The following is a 20,370-nucleotide window of genomic DNA, read 5'->3' as shown; positions in this document are numbered from 1 at the left end:
GCAAGACGGTAACATATCTTCCTGTGTTGAGCTGGTAGAAAAGATGAATAATGGAGTGTCTGTGGTTTTGGCAACTAAACCGGGACTCAGGTTGGGCAGAATACATGCTATTAACTCAGGATAAAGCACAATTAGGTAGGTCTAGTAATCAACTGCTGGGAGCAGCAGCAGCAGCAGCAAACAGACCTATCTGAAAATCCGACACAGGTTGCTAATTTGAATGAAAGCTTTGAACAGCCAGGGCACCTAAAGACGCAGAACAAAATCTACAAAGAATAGCTGTAGCTGAAATCAAAGGTGTATTTAGACATGACCAATTTTGGAAAGCCTACTGGTCTCACACTGATCTTTCCAGCTATAGCTAACCTTTTCAGCAGCCACAACTTTGATCTTGTAGTATAAAGCTCAATGAAAATAAGTCATAGTAACTCATATGGGCTATATTTGAAAAATTATCCTGCTTTTGCACCAAACAAAAAGTTCCCTTGTTGATTAGAGTGTCAGTAGTAGAGTTTCTCTCTCTCTGTTTTCTTTCATAAACTGGCAATATGCACACAGAGAAACTACAAGAAGATTTAGCTATGGAAAGGTGGGGTCTATTCACTCTGAAGGATAAAAGGAAGATGCTGCAAAGATAAGATTTTTGACTGAAGCCACTTTTGCTCAACTCATTTGCTATTACTTCTAAAAAATTTAAACAGCCTATTGAGAGAGTTTAAATTCTGTCTGTTCTGGCCAAAAAACCCCGAAAAACAAAACAGAAACCATCCAAATAATGCAAACAATTACCAACTTCACTAACCGAGAAGGCAACAAAAACTGGCCTCCTATATTACAAAAACACAAGGAAAAGCTAGGAAGTTCTTTAAAAACATAATCTTTCTGAAATCTAACAATGACCATTAAGTCATTAAGTCTTGAATTCCATAATAAAGTCTGGACTGATTTTTCTTCAAACTCACATTTAATACATGGCAAGAAAGTATTTTAGATGATCTTACTCTACCTTTTAAATGGCTGTTGGGACAGTTCACTTAATATTCTTTTGTCAAATCTACACAAAGGATGTCTTTCATATAGGTGAGAAGAGTCAACAAATATGCAGATGGAATTACTAGTCAAGGTAAGAACGAAGATATAGCTTCATTCATACAGAAATGGCTCACCAGGTGTTTCCCTATAAACTTCCAGAACCTACCATCTGTTAAATAGAATGGTGACCAGAAAGTCCTAACTGATTAGCTCTTGTCCACAGAAAAATCTCTGGTTTTTCATTTATTACCATTTGTTTTATTTTTATAAGTCATTATCAATTAAAGGAGTAAAAAATATTATTTTTTTTAACCTGCCTGAAAAACCTCTAAAATACCAGTTTAAACCAAGTCATGCTTTCCATGATATTTATTACCTCGAGGAGATCCAATTTTCATTGCCCAAAAAATAGTACAACAGGGCTTGAAAAATATGTGCTGATTTGCCTGGGTGCTAAAAGCATCACCAATAATTTTGATTAATGTGTCTTGACACTGAATGCATTAACCATACAATATTCTTCTTGCTTAAGGGCTAATTAGAATTCAAGTCAGCATGATACCTACTTTTGAGGATTACAGCAAGAACATTTGTTGTAATAAGAACCTTCAGGCAGCCAGTTTTGTTAATGATTGATTTGTAAAATTATTGAGGGGAAAAAAAAGAATGAGAAAGTAGAGTCTGTCCCCAAAACACTTATTTCCCTGAAGCATCGCATTTGAGTAAAAATTAAAACATCTTGGTAGCTACAATGAAAGTGAACTACAATAGTGAGTTTATTTAAAATCCAGAAAACATAACTTCCTGATTTTTTTTTCCTTAGGATTACATCATGAAAGCACATTTGGTGTATTTAGTTGAGGTTTCATTATGGCTGCTAAAAAAATCTCTGATTTCTGGTTGTATGAGTTTCCTAATTGGACTCTAAAATACTCAACTGCTCAGATGTACTTTGTGCAAGCAGGAAATAATTATAAGTAATAATAACACAATGTTATCCTTTTAACCAGTACTTCTTTCCTTTCTTTTTTCTTTTAGAAGTTCATTTCACATCCTATGTTACTTCCAAAAACTTTCTTCTGTTATTTTAAAAATGTAATTTGATGTTTCTGAGGAAGGAACCTCATCTCCAGTGGATTTAGAAGATAAGTTTCTACAGATTACTGAACACTATACTAAATACTAAGAATGACAAAATAATATTTCTGCCACCTGTAAAGGTTAGTCCTTATATGATTTAGTGTCAAGGATGATTTTATGTAACGAAGTAAAAAGAGTTAGTTACTGTCTCCCGATCCTCAAGTTCTTGATCTGAATGTCAAATTTTCACTAATGTGGAAGCCAGAACAAAAATATCAAGTTTTGAGGGAAAATACTATAAAAATTTCTTTGCCACCTAAATGATTTGTTTTTCTGATTTGAGGTTATTTTTACTGTATTATGTCTTCCTCTTGTATTCATTTTACTATATCAAGTACATTTTTCCCAATTTACCTTCTGATTATGATGAGATAAACTGGTAGTCAATGCTGAAAGGAGAAAAGCAAGCATTGAAAACTTATATTTGTAAAAAAATGTCTTGGGCTAGGCAACTCTATGAATAGGGCCTAGAGATTTCCATCATTACACGTCAAGTTTCACTTTTGCTTTTCCTGTGAACAGTGTCGGGAAGGAGAACTAAGACAGTATCATGCCTTATGCCCAGAATGCTGTGTTCCTTCATCCTTTGTCCCTGGAATATATTGGGTTATAGAAAAAGGTGAATACTGTGATGTCATGTTTCAAAAGAAAGTAGGTTATCTTACTGCTCTTAAAGGTAGCATTCAACCATCACTGCAAAGGAGTTTTCAGAATTTACATCTATGAACCTGTAGGGTATAAATGGCTTTATGATCTCAAGGTTGAAATGACGCACAGGAGGAAAGACTCTACAGAACAGGCGTATAAACAATGTTTCCAATATTCTGAGCTGCTCCAAGAGAAAGTAATAACAATAGCTAAAATTTATATAGCATTGACTACATGTTTGGCAATATTTTAGGAGCTGCATATATATTAATTCATTTAATCCTCACAACAGCCCTCTGAGTTATATACAGTAATAATTCCCATTTTATAAGGAAACCCAGCACAGAGAGATAATGTGACTTGCCCAGTATCATGACATAACTTCATAAACTGGTAAGGGGTAGAACTAGAATCTACACACTGGTGGTCTGGTTCTAAAAACAAGGCTCTTGATCACTTGTCTTCATGACTTAATTACTAGGGTAATATAACCATGAAAGGCGTAATTTTTCAAAATGTATGGAACGAAAAAAATGTTTAAAAATAGCAACTTTGAATCTTGCCCTTTTACATGATCTTGGAAAAGCTAGTCACAATAAAGTTTTACCCATGAAAAATATATTTAAAGCCTTGTTTATAAAAATAATTTTCTGAGTTCAATTCTTATTCCAGAAGACCAATGTTTGCATGGTACAATGTGCATAATTTAATTTTCCCTGTTGAACATCTTAACACTATATGAACCATGAATGCATGAAATAAGAATTCTAAATGTCTTCCACATGGTGAGAGCACTTTCCAATACTTGTTCAGGAAGCTTAAGCGTAGTTTGAAATTAAGTGATGCCTGTTCTTAGTGACTTTTATGTATGCCGAAGGTATTAGCGCTTTTCTCTGAGTGGGACCCTGAAGTGATAGATAGATGAGTCTACTGTCTGTATTTAGGCACTTTGCTCATTTCCTGAGAGCTGTGTGGAAGGCATGTGGATGCTCATTAAGTTTCCAACCATTCCCCGAGAGCAACAGGTGGCAAATCAAAGCTTCCCTGGTATGTCATGACTGGTTTCCTCAACATCTTGGAAATAATGGATGGCATTTGCACACTCTCTGGAGTACCAGCAGATAAGGAGATGAATAGCAACAGGAAGTATTTCCAAAGCATAAACAAACCACACAGGTCTAGGAAAGTTCTGACTAATGCTCTTGTTACCACACATTCTAAATCCGTATATGGTGGTTTCATCTTTTAAATATTATTACTGATTCAAACTGTGAAATCAAGGTTAACTGTCCTGTGGTTAGCTACCTAATAGAAGCAAGGTGTATTAAAGGAGTAAAGAATATTCCAAGTTAATGAAGCTATATCATAAATTTATAAACTTTTAACTCTGCATTTAAAAATATCCAATGACTACTAATGACTATGACCGGTCATTGCAAAATTACTCAATTATACTGAGCACCTACTACATTATAAGGCAAACATATTGCTTACATTCTGAACTAGAGAGCGAAGACAGAGCTTATTAATCCCAAAATAGAATCTGTGATTTAAATTGACTATTGGATAGTTACCCAACAAGCACTTGAGAATTACATAGAAAAGTATCCATAGTTAATGATAGAAAGATTTTTATCAATTGATAGTTTCTTCTCATCATAGTCACTAGTCAGGTTAGAAAAACAAAAGAAAATATCACCTATAAGATCTTGACAAAATTTGTCTGGCAACAAGTGAACGCTGCAGGAAACCCTGCCCCAGTCTTTCCAAAATGCCCCTAGGAATAAAAACACTTACTGGAGGTGGCAAATCACCAACATCTTTCCCAATTTGAAACAGTTCAAAACCTTCAGGCTGGTCCACTGATGACCAGGGAAATGCACTGGGATATTTTTCACAGTGGAAGACATAAATCAAAGGTAATGAGAACAAATAGCAGTAACTGTAATTGTTGAGAGGGAGAAAACCCAGTACCTTCACCCTTATGGACTCTCTCTCAACAAGGAAGCTCCGCATCCAGAGAAGGGACGACTGGATTTCCACACAGCTCTGAGATTCCTGCCACGTGACCTGGTGTTAGCAGCACAGCCTGGCTAACCTACAAGCGAGTGCTGCAGGAAACCCTGCCCCAGTCCTTCCAAAATACCCCTCCTTTTAACTGCCTCCCCCCAACACCCTGCCTTATTTATAATGCTACCAGGTTCTTTTAAATTAGTGCTGAATTTAATTTTCTTAAATTTGTTTTAAAAATCTGTGATTTTCCAAATTTCAGTAAAAAAGTTGTTGTTTTTTTTTAAATGTGTGGGATTACTAAGGAACTGCCGTAAATTAACTCTACAATATGAAATCACATATAACTTATTAAGTTATTTTTGCTAAATATCAAACGATAAGGAAATGACTTTGACTCTTCAGTAAACGGCTGTCATAGAGTGTACTTTTCAACAAAGAAGCCAAAGGTGAAAAATATATGAAAAGGACATATCTGAACATCTATGATACTAATCTGGAAATAGCAAACTAGAGGCAGAACCAAAATTTCTGAGTGCCAACCTGGAATTCATAGCTCTCATGTCTGTTAATTATAACAAATTACTCATGAAATATTATAGATGATACCACATGATGTCTGAAAACTATTTTGTAATTTAATGTTTATTCTAAAATCATATTATCCATGTAACACATTTTAAACACAATCCTCATAAAGCAGTATGTACAACCCTCTTACGGAAACTAGGAATATTAATTTTAGAATCATCTAATGCACTCTAGAGATTAATTCAAAATTCTATAAGATGAGAACAATGTGAAGAAAAATCCACTTGCATGACGTTATCTTATCAAATAGTTCTAGAATTAAAAAAAAAAAACTTTAAAATAAGAAGCTGATTTTAAGGGAGTAACTATAGCTAAGGCAGGAGAACTTTTAAGCCTTGTCAGGTGCCGTGAGAAAAATTTTAAACAATTTAAAAAATGTTTCTTAATATTTTTAGATAATTTAAAAACATTTAAAACAATGTTTTCAAACTAAGCTTTAAGAGTTATTTCAAAAGACACATACAAATTTTACGGAAATAGTACATGGGTCAATAAAGCTTTGTAATATGATTTGTACTTTGCACTGAGAATTACTGACAGGAAGTGGAAGCACAAAACACTTTGGAAGGATTATTATAATGGGTGAATCACAAAAGCAGCTGTCTGGATGTTAGATTTATGGGGATGTTAAGATTCTAATTCTGGTCAAAATCTGAAAGGATCTTAAGAGTAAAATTTAAATGTGAAGGGAGACATTGTAGACTTTAAAGAATTCCTATGACTTCAAATGAAATGACTTTTACATTTATTTGAGGGGCATAGTAGGTGATACAGTGGAATATACAGTCCAGATAGCCATTGGCAAACTTCAGAAATACCTGGGCTTCATTTTTTTAGTTGAAGTACACTTGATTTACAATGTTGTATTAGTTTCAGGTGTATAGCAAAGTGATTCACTCATATATATATTATAAATATATATATAATGTGTTATACATATATATATATTTTCTTTTTCAGATTCTTTTCCATTATAGCTTATTACAAGATATTGAGTATAGTTCCCTGTACTATATGGTAGGACCTTGCTGGTCATCTATTTTATATGTAGTAGTGTGTATCTGTTAATCCCAAACTCCTAATCTAGCCATCCCCCCCTTTCCCCTTTGGTAACCATAAATTTGTTTTCTATGCCTGTAAGTCTATTTCTGTTACCTGCGCTTCATTTTTAATTAAAAAATTTAATTGGTTGAGATGGCTGGTGAGTATTTAAAGAACAGCATTATATTCTAGCTTTCACATTTTCATTTTTGTGACTCTCACAATTACAGTTCTATGAAGCTAAGACTGTCAGGGCAGTATTTACCTTTATCCCCGGAAGTCCAGGAAGCCCAGGAAGCCCTGGTTCACCCTACATAGGAAAATCACACAGCATTATAGAGCAGTATTCACTCAGGCACAGTATCTGAGAAAAACACGGCAAATGCTCCCAGCTGAATTCTTGCTGTATGTATATATGCATATGTCTAATATATCTATTGTCTAGTTTCAAGACATTTGGTGAGATTATACAGTTCAGTCAACTCTTGATTCAGGGATCGGGTGACCATTTTGCAGAATTTTCAGGATTTTCCCTGTTGCTGTTCATTGTCATTGCTACCAGAAGGCGAGAAAGAGAAATAAAAGGAGAAGGAATTCCTCTGTTTTATTACTCCCTGGTAAATGATTTGTTGAGGAAGCTGAAGCTATTTGCTGAAATGAGGATTACGTGCATTTGAATAACGCACCCTATTCCAGTGCTCTCTTACCTCAGATAATCAAGAGTTGGCTGTATGAAGAGACGGACACATCAAAACAATATACATTAAAAGTCTTGCTCACTTAAAAGTATAACAAGATTTCTTTTCCATTCCTGAATGATGAAAAGATAAATGCATGGTTAAGATTATACTTAACTCCAGCCTGTATATTTGACAATTGTTGAGTCTGGGTAACCCTGCTTAGCGATTGAGGGCTAATGGTACCATGCAGCTGTTTCTGAATACAGGTTTGAGATTAAATGGTACATTTTGGGTGAGTACACTGGAGTCAAGCTAATTCTTCTCATTGTCACAGAATTGTCTACATTATTTTAAGCACAAAGTATAGTGACAGGAAGTTATATTGCTTAGAAAATCTCCCGCATTCCACTAAAGAGGCATAAAGAAATTGCCAGAGAAAATGAAAGTCCATCATCCTGTGTTGGACTGAGGTGACTAAACATTGTGGAAACAACATTTGAAGGTAAAAGGGTCACACCGTTTCATGATGGTGAGTCAGTGCTGTGACAACTATACCAAAGAGACAGAAGCATCAAACTAAAGAAAAAAGCGGTAGAAGAAGGTGCTGCTTTAATCTAAATCCTTGAACAATCCTCATGCCAAGGAAAATCTACTAAGATCAATTAGACATTTCATCTTTAACATTATTTTTTTCAAATTACGGAGAGCTATAATTTGCTCTGGTATTATCACAAAACGACTTCAGATATTGCTTATATTAAGCTGTATGGTTAGACATAGAAAGGACAATGACGTTCCTGATGGTTTAAGTCAAAGGTGCTTCAGGAATGCAAAAGAAAAGCTATTCTTTCTGAGACTACATGGATGAAAGTTTGCATTGTGAACAAAGACTGATGAGATTAAGCCAGAGAAAAAAGAATAATTATTAAGATTTTGGTATTTCATTCAAAGAAGACTTGTCCAATAGATTAAATGTTACATAGATACAAAATTATACACTTGATTTTCTTTTTTTCCCTTCAATCAATAACTTTAGGAAGATCTAGTAAAAAGAGCTTATTCATATTTCACTGAAGATTCTCTTTCACTAAGAAAAAAGTATAAGGCCCTTGAAAACACAGTAAGTTGCAGAAGAATATACAAGCAATAAAATTAAATATACTGGTGACATATTTGTAGTTTTGTACTGTTTTAGAAAAACCCCCCCAAACTCAAAACAACCTATTTAAGACATGTGCGGAAACATATAGGTTGTAACACTGTTTCCTCAAAGGATTACTCACTGGACCCTTCCCTCCCACCAAATTTAAAGGATTTGATGACTACTTTAAAGTAAGATATTTATATACACATGCATACACAGACACACATCCATGTTTCTCACAATGAGAAAGATGTATAAGACATCACGGATTATTTCATAATGTAGATTGAATACTTACAGAGTTGGAACATTTAGCTGTTCCCTACATCATATACATATGTATGTAGTTTTATAGGTTATAAATGTACTTTTTAATGAGCAAATATTTCAGGAATTCATATTGCATTGCCTGGGATTTTGACCTTTCCAAATTTATGTTTACATAAAAGTCGACCTAATGAAAGATTATAAAACATTTAATGTTACCGTTTGTGAAACATCTCAACATTTTGAGGAAGATATTTCTTCCTGTATAAATTCTCTGTCTTTATACCATGAAGGCTTATCTTTTAATTAAGAGACAGTTTTCAGTTAATTTCTCCATTTTTGCCTATTTCTTGTCTCAGAACTTCTCTGAGCTGAGTTCTTGGTCATGCACAGCCCAAGGTCAGATCTGGTTCATAATTAAGAATTGGTTTGTTATTCCATTCAAAGGCTACTTGTCCAAGTGGATTACACTTTACACTGATACATTACACTTCTGGTTTTCTTTTTTCTTTCCCTTTCACTCTTTACTCTCGATTGTCAGAGACGCTTGTCCACTGTTAAAGTCAGTTCTCTGCTTTCACCTCATGTCCCTGTGACAGTGCCCTGTGTTTCTAGATACAGTTCAACTATGCTGGTCCCTTACAATGAGGGAACAAGTATTTTTACCCCTTTCAGACTAAAAAATGTATTTTAAAAAGATGTGGAGAAATTAGAGAAGGCAGCTATGTTCAGCACTATACAACCGACACCACTGGATGTGAAGTTAAGAAGGAAAATGTTATGTGATGAAACACACACTCACTTTACAAACATATATACCCTAACTCACATATCAATCACACACTCTCCTGTTGCATCTATAAAAGAAAAAAAACTATAATTAAATCATTCCTATATTATGAATGTTACTCTAAATAACAAACTTTCATACTGCAAAATACCATACAGTGGAGAGCTAATCAATACATTTTAATTCTGTCAGGATATCCTCTACTTTTCTGGGAATGTCCCTAATGCAGGAGCTTAAGTACCAACAAACCCACAACACAGTTCTGAAATGGTGAGAAAAACGTTGTTGAAGATTCCTTGAATGAATTCTGTACTCAGTTCTGTTTACAGTTTTCCAATCTAAGCAACCAGCAAGCATGGAAACACTCTACTTTTAAATCAGAGTTGGGGTAAGTATTGCCAAATCCAAATATTAGACAAGGAAGTCATAAATATTGTGGGAAAGTGAGATTGCGTCAAAGGGTAGAATCTGGCCTAAATATTAATGAAAAAGATACTGCTCATTTCAGGGCACATTTTCATTCAGATAGAATCCACTTCTCTCAATATAATTTAAAACAGGTTTTTAATGAACTACAAAGAAAAGTCAATGTTTCCATATGTAAACCTATAAACTTCCAGAAATGAATCTGAAATGCATTTTTAAATAATCATGATAAGGCAATGTTTTATTAACCAACTGAAAATCAATTTGGATCTTCCACTCTGAAAACAGTGGAAGCTATATGAAATTACAGCAGATTTGTTTTGTTTTCTAAAAAGACATAGTTTTGCAAACAATGTTTTTAACTTATCACAGATTTAGAGAGCAGTTGAGATTCAGCCTTTAATTTTTTAAGACTAAGGGACTTAAAACTAGATCATCTGAGAAAATTAGATGCTCTTTCAAACCAAAGCAGACCATGGGTCTTTGTGATATCCCTAATTTCAAATTTCTTACATAAAGAATCAGTAGGAAATCTTAGGCATTGAATAGAAAAATCTGCAGAGTACTGCTGGGCTCTTTGGAAAAGTCTCAACTTTCCCTGAGACTGGGTCTAATGAATCATTGCTTTTAGATCCTTAATTTCAAGAGAAAAATCTATTTTTAAATTAGGGAAACATTAAAAGAATATGCAAGGCCTTCTCAAAAAATACTTTAATCCTAAGTGTTTAAAAAAAAAAAAGCAGTGATCCTCTCAATAACTTCAAGAATGTGGGAATATTTTTTTTATGTTATGTTATATTTTAAGGTTCCAGACTATTACAATGGGATTTATTCTCTCTTTCTCTTTATACTAATGAGGTATATTCTATGTTTCTAGTCATATATTTTTTCTATAACATTAGCTACTGCTAGACAAAGGCAAAGTCACGATCTTAGAGATTTAACCTAATGTGGAATTCACATTTACTTGCTAGCCACATCTGTTATCTAAGATCTGCAATGGGCATTGATATCCAGATGCTCAGACGATAAACTAACAGTTGTTTCCTGCTTCAGACCCAAATGAGAATAAACATATTCATTGCATGTCCTCTAATTTATCACTAAAATGAAGCACAAATAATAAAAAAATTAACGTTTGTATCTACAAATTGGTTATAGTGGTTTGGCTACTGTCTCCAATTAAAATTTAGTTCATGAACAAATCTCTTTGTACAACATAACATTCACTGCTTAAGTAGATATTATTCACATAAAATTATCAGCAGGGAAGTACTTGAAATGAGAGGAAAGGAATATAATTTTAAAAGAACTGTCCATCATTCCCTATTAAGACTGTTTAGTAAATATTCATTTCTACTCATAAAAGATAGAAACATGCAGAGTATCTTGAAACATGCAAGATAAGTTGTTGGCATTCCAACCCAGCTGATCTTTGTTAGTCTCAAACTGCTCAATATATGCAGACTTTAGTTCATAAAGCATCCTTTTCCATGTACAGAATGTGTTTGTACTTTTACTATGGTCAGCATCAACCCTTTTAAAATGAAAACCAATCAACAAACTCTGCATATAAAGCATGCAGACTGCATCATTTTCAATAATTGTTCTCATGTTATACAGTGAATAGCAGACATAATAAAATGGTGAACATAAGGCAATACAAAGAATACACCAGAATAGGGATATTACCTTTTGCCCTGGACGACCAGATTCTCCTGGTTCTCCCTGGCCAAACAAAACCAAAGATGAAAAGGGCAGTCTTACAAGAATTTTCCAAAACCCTTAGGCCCCTGGACACTTTCAGCCTCCCTGATGACACACGCATTTCATTCACTTTATTCTGTTACTCTACATCTTACTAGATATATGAACCTTTTTTTTTTTTTTGCTGTGATTATTCCTAAAGCTCACATACAAATCCACATTTCCATAAAAACCAACCAGAAAGGGAAGAGAAGGCAAGACCTCTTGTTTAAGCCTTTATCAGATTTCTAGCAGATACTCACTCTTGTGTCTGGAAGCTGATTATTGCAGGAGAATAGGAACAGAATTAGAACCATCAAAGCTGGTAAAAGGGAAGGGAAACAAGAGACTTCTAAAAGTCAAGACTGTAACTCCTGGGGTACAAACACTTGCAAGGCTATAGTTACCTTAATTCCTGCAGCAGATGATCCAGGGTCACCCTAAAATGAAACCCACGAGAGATTATTCTACAAGCGATGCGAATAGGAAACACACAAACACACGAGAGCCGTTACCGACAGGAGTGCCCAAGGAAACCCCATGACTAATAGGCTGAACCATGCTCCCTAAGATTTTGTAATCAATATGGCTGTTAAGATGTCAATAATTTCCAAGATAAACAAAATACCTTCTAAAAACATGGGTTAAATTTGCAAAATACATAAGGACTACATTCCTTGAGACAAATATAAATATATAAATATGGACCTCTTCCCTTGATACAGTGCTAAAATTGTATTCTAAAGCAATACATTAGCGGATCTGGAATTTTAGTTTTCTTTGTTTCTGGAATTTATTAATGTCACTGGCTATCATTTACTAGGAGTTCCTTGACCTTTTTGGTCTTCAGAAAGACAGGGTTCAACAGATGAAGTCAAAGGGTTAATGATGTTGAGCTGGAAAAAGCCACGCAGCCGGTCAGTTTGTTTTCCTCGTGAAGCATTGTCACAGTTATGACCGGCACTTTTTTCCTAGCTCTACACTTATTTCATTGTAACGCAGTCACCGGAAAGTTACAGGATGATGGATGACTTGTGGGTGACAGGGACACATGGAAGATCTGAGAGAACATCTTGAGATAGAATCTGGTTTTCTAAAAGGCATTGTATTCCACCCGGATTTCATGGAGGGTGACTACATGCCTAAGACAAATCTGCTCTAAACACACAGATCGGGACTAATCGGAGAGAATACAGAGGCTGGTTGAGAATATTGCTTATTTCTGAAATGAGGCCAGGCAAGGGCCTAGATTTTCCAGCTCCTTCTAGCCCTCTGTCCCATAAACATGCTACAAGGGAAAGAAAAGGGAGAAAATGTAGTCGTTTGAGACTGTTAAGAAAACAGAAACAGCCACAAGGAGCAAGGCACATACTGGGGTTTCCTCAGCTGTCCTATCTGTGCAAGCACTCACAGAGCTCTGGGGGTCTACTTCCTCGTTCTAGATGTAGAAAGCTGCTCATCAATCTCTTTTAGAGACGGAGATAAGCCTCAGGCCTCTGTACATGAGGTCCTTGCCCCCGCCCCGCCTCAATTCCTCTCTCCTCTTCCCACAACTGGCAGTTTCTCTTTGTTCAGGTCTTAAGTGGCCTTGCCTCAACCCCTCACCGACCAAACTAGACACATGGCCCTCACCTCCACATCTCAGTCTGCAGCATCTCTTCTTGTCCTGCAAGCTCACTGCCTATGGACTATGTATATATGTTTTCTGCCTATTCTTTGCTTGTCCCTCCTTTAGATAATCAGCCACATGTGGGCAGGTTCAGTGTCTATTTTTATTCAGTGTCTGAAAAAATATGCTGGATACATATATGGTGAATAAATGAACAAATCTCAAAAAGAATGTTTTCAGCAGGTCAGCAGTCAAGAATCAAAATGAAAAAAAAAAAACCTTTAGGAAGAAAAAAAGATTAAGAAGGAGAAGGAAATAATAACTTATTTGAGGAAACATAAGAGTTTCTTTGACATCTGTAATTGCTATTACTCAAGGAAAAATTAAAACATGACAAAACATATATAAGAGGATCCCAAATACTGTCTTACTGTAAAATGATACTGGTTGCTTTTTCCCATCGTTAATAGTCAATTGAGTTCCAAATGGGAAGTGAAATAAATGTAGCTAATAAAATAATACTTATTTCTATTTTTACTAAATCAGGTCTGTCTGAAAGCCATCAACACTGATGAATCAGAATTTTGCACAATGAGACCTTTGTATTTATAAAAGCAATTCTGAATTTTCTAAGTCCTGTTTTTTTCATCTTATTTATACCTCACAAGATTCCCAAGAGATAGGGCAGATACTATTATTTTTACTCAATAGATGAGGAAATTGAAGCAACTTGAGGCTAAGTGAATTCTGGACTTCCTAAATTCTATTGCTGTCTTCTCTTTATTGGAATAAGGAAAGAATTATTGGTTTATCTCATTTTGGCAACAGGGCACAATGGTTGTAGTAAACTTGTAAATAAAAGGAAGTTGGTTGTATTAACTGCAGTTTAAAAACTTTTTTTTCCCCAGTGTTTTAATGGAAAGTGATTGGATAACCCACTATCCAGAATAAGGATGAAACTTAGTTCTCAGAGAAAGTGGATGGGAAGAAAAGCACAGTTTCCTGAAAGCCTGATTTATTCGTGGAAATTGGAGCAGTTTTCATTTGATGGACAACTATGAGTGATACTGCAGTTTTCTTTTCAAAAATTAAAACTGTGAAATCTCAAGGAATTTTTATAACTTTTAAGTGGCAAGGCAACTGCTGGAAGACATTCCTCAGTTAAACATTTTAGAGGATAATGCAGAAAGTAGTGAAAATAAAACACTCAGTGTTTATAATCCTCATTCCTCTAAAAGCGAAAATGAATACAGGATTAAAGTAGGGAAAAAAAACCCCAGCTGTGTCTCTCTAAGTATACGCTTAGCTTCATAAATCAGTTGGTTTGAAAATAAAAGTTTCCGCAGGGTAAATCATAGAGCAAAAAATACTTTGAGAGGATACTTGAGGTAAATGAATTTGACTTTGCTGTTGACCATTCAAGTATAGAGAGTTTTTGTTTTTGGCTGTGATTATTTTCAAGCACAACACTTGGTATGTAATTATATGTATGTGTTAATAAAGTCTATGTGGATAAATAAAGTGAATGTGGTGATATTTCTATCAGTCATTAATTCATTCAGTGAATATTTATTGAGCATCAGTTATGTGCCAACCACGTTCTGGATGCAGGGATACTAGGAGCTAGGGAAACAAAGTGAACAATGCCATTTCAAACCCTGCCCTTATCCTGTGCTTATGATACAATCACCCTTCCATATCCCTGCGTCCTGCATCTGGGGATTCACCCAACCTTGGACCAAAAATCTTTAGAGAAAAAAATTCCAAACAGCAAAGCTTAAATTTCTGCATGTCTGGCAACTATTTACACAGTATTAGGTATCATTAGTAATCTAGAGAAGCTTTAGAGTACAGTTGACCCTTGAACAACACAGGTTTGGACTGCAAAGGTCCACTTATATGTTGATTTTTTTTTCAACAGTAAATATTATAGTACCACATGATCTGCCATTGGTTGAATTTGGCAGATGTGGAACCGTGATATGGAGAAACCAGGGATGTGAAGGAACCATGTGTAAGGAGGGCCTGTTGTAAATTATACCCCAATTTCAACTGGCAGAGTCTCAGCACCCCTAAGCCCCGCGTTGTTTAAGGGTCAACTGTATATGGGAGGATGCGCATAGGTTATATGCAAAGGACTAGCTCATTTTATATAAGGGACTGGTTAGGACTTTGGTATTTGCAGGGATCCTGGGACCAATCTCCTGGGGATACCAATGGACTACTGTAATCATTTGTATAACATGTATACAATACATATGTACACAAACACATGTATTCAAAAATATTATTGATTGAAAGCATAAAAGATACTTTCTTCTTCTTTCTTTCCATTTACAAAAAAACCTGAGATAGGAAGAAATTGCCATGTTGGGAAATTTTGTGTCACCCACAGAACACATGATAAACAAATGCATGGTACAGGAAAAAGTTCTACCATTCAATGAAAATAAGAAAGTAAAAAAAAATTTTTTAAAAGGTTGTTCATTCAATAAATATTTATTATCTTCCTACTATGTGCCAGGAACTTGGATTGGTGTTGGGAATAGAACAGTTTGGTGACTTAGAGTTTTTTGTTTCTTTCTTTTTTCTTTTCCAGTGAAAAGGATGCCCGATGAAACAAGGAATTACAATAAACTGTGATAAGCGTTATGAAAGGGATCATAAAGAGTGCTATGAGAGCCCTCATAGCAGGTAACACAGACAACCCAGGGGAGACGGAAAGGCTAGCCCAGGAAAATGACTTATAAATCCAGTTTTCAGTAGACTGAAGAATAGGATTAGAATGTGAGGAGGTGGACAGAGCAAGAGTATTCTAAGCTAAGGGAATCATCATATGTGCTAAATTGGAGAAGGCCCTGTGCCCAAAGAGAAAAGCCTTCCCATGTGATCTTAAGAAAAGGCAATTTGGTGGGTGGCTTCATATATGAGCATAGCTTCTGAAAAGGCTCTAAGGATGCACATCAAAGAGCTCTGCATCTGTAAAATAAGAAGGCAGGTTATTTATAGAAATGGAAATTGGGGGAGAAGAGGAAAATGAAGATATGGACAAGCAATACCAAGAAAGTGAAGCTTCTGAATGAACAGATAAGGTTGTGAATAATAGAGAGGCATGGCGGAACCATGCAGCGGTCTGTACCAACACTTACTTTCAAGTGCGGGGATAATAGATTAGAAATGCATTCCTACATTAGTTGGTGGAATTGACACTCCAAAATGCAGAACATAACCTTCCCATAATAACTCCACACATGATTAAAGTCAATATCTGGCAGGTCATTCTTAATTCTAGAGTGCATCGTAGCTGCTGGCCATAGAGAAAACCCAGCCCAGAGGTTTTTATAGTCCCACAGCATTTCCAGATGACCAGTCTGGAAAGGCTTAGATTGCTTTACCATCCAAAGGCACAGAGTTGGATCAAAAGGAAAAAAATCCTATTAAAGTGAATCAGCCAATGACGTAATTTACTACATCAATGGCAGAAAGAAGCATTTTTTGATTTTACATCTCAGACTTGGTAAATGATGAATGAGTTTCACATACTGAACCCAAAGGCCATGAGAAGAGTGTTTCCAACATGCTGGAAACAAATTATATGACAGAAGCAGGAAATGTTTAAAAAACACATCAAAAATTATATTCCAATTACAGCATTCTTGGGGATGAATGTTACAGGTCAGATTACGTATTATATGTTACAGATTCCTATTTACAATCCCCTGTTTAGACTCATTGAAAGTTTATAGAAATGATTTCCGTTTTAACTGAAGCATTTCTTGTACTTAATTTTAGTTGACTAATAAAACTTTTTGATAAAAAAGAAAAATAACCAATCTAGTTGATTTCCATTTCCATGTGGTAAGAAAGCTAACATTTATTGAGAGTTTACTATGTGTGAGTCAGCATGGTAAATGATTTGCATTAATATAAAAAATAAGAACTGTATTCCTTTGAGATGAATTTAGCCTTTACAAAGAAAAAAAAAAGTTGCTTTACTATTGCAATATTAAATTTTTAAAATGTGTAATTAAAGAAACAATTACTGGCCTACATTCAAAAAATGAAGCTCTAAAAATATATCTTCTAAAGCTTAAAATTCTCTATATAAATCCACATAGGCGTAGCTCAGACTTGGCATAAATTGTTTTCACTTGAAGAAACTGCTCTCTGTTTAGAAGATTTCCTTTCTTTAAGCAGAGGTTGGCAACTGTGGCCCAAGGGTCAAATCCAGCTAGCCACCTGTTTTTGTGTGGCCCAAGAGCTGAGTGGTTTTCACATATTTAATGGTTAAAAGAAATATCAAAAGAATAATAATATTTCATGACATGTGAAAAGCACATGAAATTAAAATTTCAGCATCCAGAAATAAAGTTTCATTGGAATAGAGCCACTCTCACTTGTATACATATTGTCTATGGTTGCTGTCACACTATGATGACAGAGTTAAGTAGTTGTGACAGTCACCATATGGCCCACAAAACCTAAAGATTTATTTTCTGGTCCTTTACAGGAAAAGTTTGCTGACCCCTGCTTTTAAGCAAAAACAAGAAAGTTAAATATAATATCCATGTTTATATATCTAGGGTTTAAATTTTGACTTCAAGAAGTCATAGAAGTATATCATTGGCCCCATTATTATTAAACACACTCGTGTCGTGATGGGTTGCAGCGTGATACTTAAATCTGACATAAATATAATGGGTTTACAGCAGTGGTTATCAATGAGGGCTAATTTTGTTCCCTAGGGGACAATTGGCAACCTCTGGAGAGAGGGTAGGTTGTCACAGCTCGGTGATGCTACTGGCATCTGGTGGGCAGAGGCCAGGAACGAGGCTAGACACCTGACAGCTTCCTGAAGAAGGATTATCCAGCCCAAGACGTCAGTAGTGTTGAGGCTGGGGAACCTTAGTCTACAGAAACTGAGAGTCCACTCTAACTTCTAGACTACCTCTTGAATACAAACACAATTGCTACTTGGTGACATTAATTTATTCCTACCATTAATTTATCCCTGTCACCCATGCCATATTTATATTAATATTTATAAGGATGAGGAAGACAAATTTCTCTTTATTTTATGGGTATGTTTTTATGACTAACAATTATCCATCTGTACTGTAATAATTTTCAAAGTAGAGTATTCCTATTCTCAACTACATGCCTAAATGAATCATTCTTTGTTTCATCAATTAGCCTGATTTAAATTAAATCTGACTCTTCCATTTTTAGTTTCTTAACAGATCTTTTTCTTAATTCTTAACATACAGCACAAATGAAGTAAAAATTTCCTTTCTATGTCAGAGATGTCTGTGAAGTAAGAATCCAAGCAAAAGCTGTGATAGACTGGGGAAAAAAAGACAGGAGGTAGGAAGATGAATCAAAGACCAGTGCAATATAAATGCTAGTAATGGTTTAAAAGACAAACAAAAACAAAAACAAAAAACAAGTTGAGACAAATTTTCAAGACTGCACTAGAGGCTCTAATCAAGTGACATTAGCTTGTTATCAAACTCTTACATCTCATCCCAATCCTCTGTAATCTTCTATCCTAAAATCGGGACAAATGGAATCACTTTAGGAACTCTATTTTTATATCGCTGTGTATAAAGGGAGCGTTCCATTTACACATAAATACTGGGTGTTTTTTGTCTGGAAAGTCATATTACTAGAAACCCAATGACGCATTTTCTAGAATTTTTTGACAACGCATTTTACTTTTAAAATATTTAAATTTGTAGCCTAGGAGCTTGTGGAATCATCACCTTCTATAAATTAAATATTTAAATATTTTCTAATCATGTCAAATTATCTCTGATCTTGTCATACTACCACTCAACTCTCAAAATCTCCCATTTTCATTCCATGTACATGAAATAACATTCTTGCTCATACACATACTCTTTCATATTTCACAACACAGTACCTTTTCGCCTGTGTCACCTTTGGGGCCATTCTCTCCAGCATCTCCCTAAGTGGGGGAAAAAGCAATACATGTATTATATATTGGTGACATTCAGCAAAGAGTCCTTTTCATTATTTTAAGCTTCCTTTCATAGGCACTATATATTAAAATCTGTTGTGAATGTTCTACAGAGCTAAAGTACTTTACTTGACCAGCTGCCTGATATCAACCGGTCCAAAAAAATTTTATTACAATGAACATGGTCGCATAGTTTTAAACTACTCCACATTATTAACAGAAAGTCATTTCTCTGATTTCTAACAGCTTATTCGGGCACTAAGAGCTTATTCTGGCTGCCTTAACTCTTTCTCTTTTCTCTGCTCAAAGAGTCACTCTAACAAAGACTTTCTCCTGACTCCCTCAATATGCCGTGTGTCTCACCCTTTCTGTCTTCTTCCTCATCCCATTCCTGCCTCCTGGACTCCTGCCTTCTCCTTTCCCTTCTATCTGTGTAAAGCCTACTCTGTCTACAAGCCCTTCTCAAACCTCCAGGCCCTCAAAGTGTATGACACAGCCCTCAAAACTGGTGCACCGAACAAAGACTTATCTGGGCCTACATGTTTTGCATTTGAGAAATAAATGTTTTATGTCTTATTAGAAAAATTTTTTTAAAAATCAAAGAAAAATAAGTCAGGGAGTTCATATTTCCTTTGTTATTTTTGAGAACTCCTATGCCTATTCCCTCACTGATACCTTTCTACCCACAAAGCAATGCATTAGGAAAAAAGTCATTTGTCTATTATCCATGCTTTGCTTCCTTAAATTCTGAATTCTTTAAGTCTTCCGGCATGCTCTAGTGGAAACTTCATGAACTTTGGAGCCAGAGAGTCCGAGCCTAGCTCCAGCCACCTAATGGGCAAATGAAATTCTCTTTACATCATATTTCTCGTGTGCAACATTAAGGGTAAGAATATTTTATGAGGTTAAAAGAAATAAACAATTACTGTGTCTAAAGCAACTAGGACAGTATCTGACACATCATAAGCTGTTACTGATAACCATTAGTAATAACAATGTATTATTGTTCATACCTCCCATAAGTTGGAATACCCTTCTGTCCAGCTGCATTACAGGGCACTTTTCCATCATTTAAAATTTTCCATAAAATAAGAGAGAAGCTATTGATAACAGTTCCCCTGGGAGAAGGAGGGGTGGTGAAGGAGGGAAATTTGAACTTTTTCTCTTCATTTTCTTTTCTTGTTTCAAATAAGCATGAGGCTAACCTGCCTGGGCATTCTTTCATGGTGACGGGTCCACCACAGCACCCTGGGAACCTCAGCCATT

At 35.4% G+C, this 20,370-nt stretch overlaps 1 protein-coding gene across 1 annotated transcript in view; it reads right to left on the bottom strand.

The window, feature by feature from the left end:
- The window catches only part of COL25A1 (collagen type XXV alpha 1 chain), a 438,835-nt gene that overhangs the window by 46,732 nt on the left and 371,733 nt on the right, over positions 1-20,370 (bottom strand). Inside the window, exons 15-18 of the mRNA XM_057705935.1 lie at positions 19,048-19,092; positions 11,923-11,955; positions 11,462-11,497; positions 6,728-6,772 (exon numbers count right to left, since the gene is read on the bottom strand). Of these exons, the coding sequence (XP_057561918.1) occupies positions 6,728-6,772; positions 11,462-11,497; positions 11,923-11,955; positions 19,048-19,092 (159 nt within the window). The remainder of the gene's footprint in view (positions 1-6,727; positions 6,773-11,461; positions 11,498-11,922; positions 11,956-19,047; positions 19,093-20,370) is intronic.

This window comes from Hippopotamus amphibius, chromosome 13, assembly GCF_030028045.1.
Source record: "Hippopotamus amphibius kiboko isolate mHipAmp2 chromosome 13, mHipAmp2.hap2, whole genome shotgun sequence".
NCBI classification, from domain to species: domain Eukaryota; kingdom Metazoa; phylum Chordata; class Mammalia; order Artiodactyla; family Hippopotamidae; genus Hippopotamus; species Hippopotamus amphibius.
Note: the sequence above shows the minus strand (reverse complement) of the source record. Positions and strands in the feature narration are given on the sequence as shown.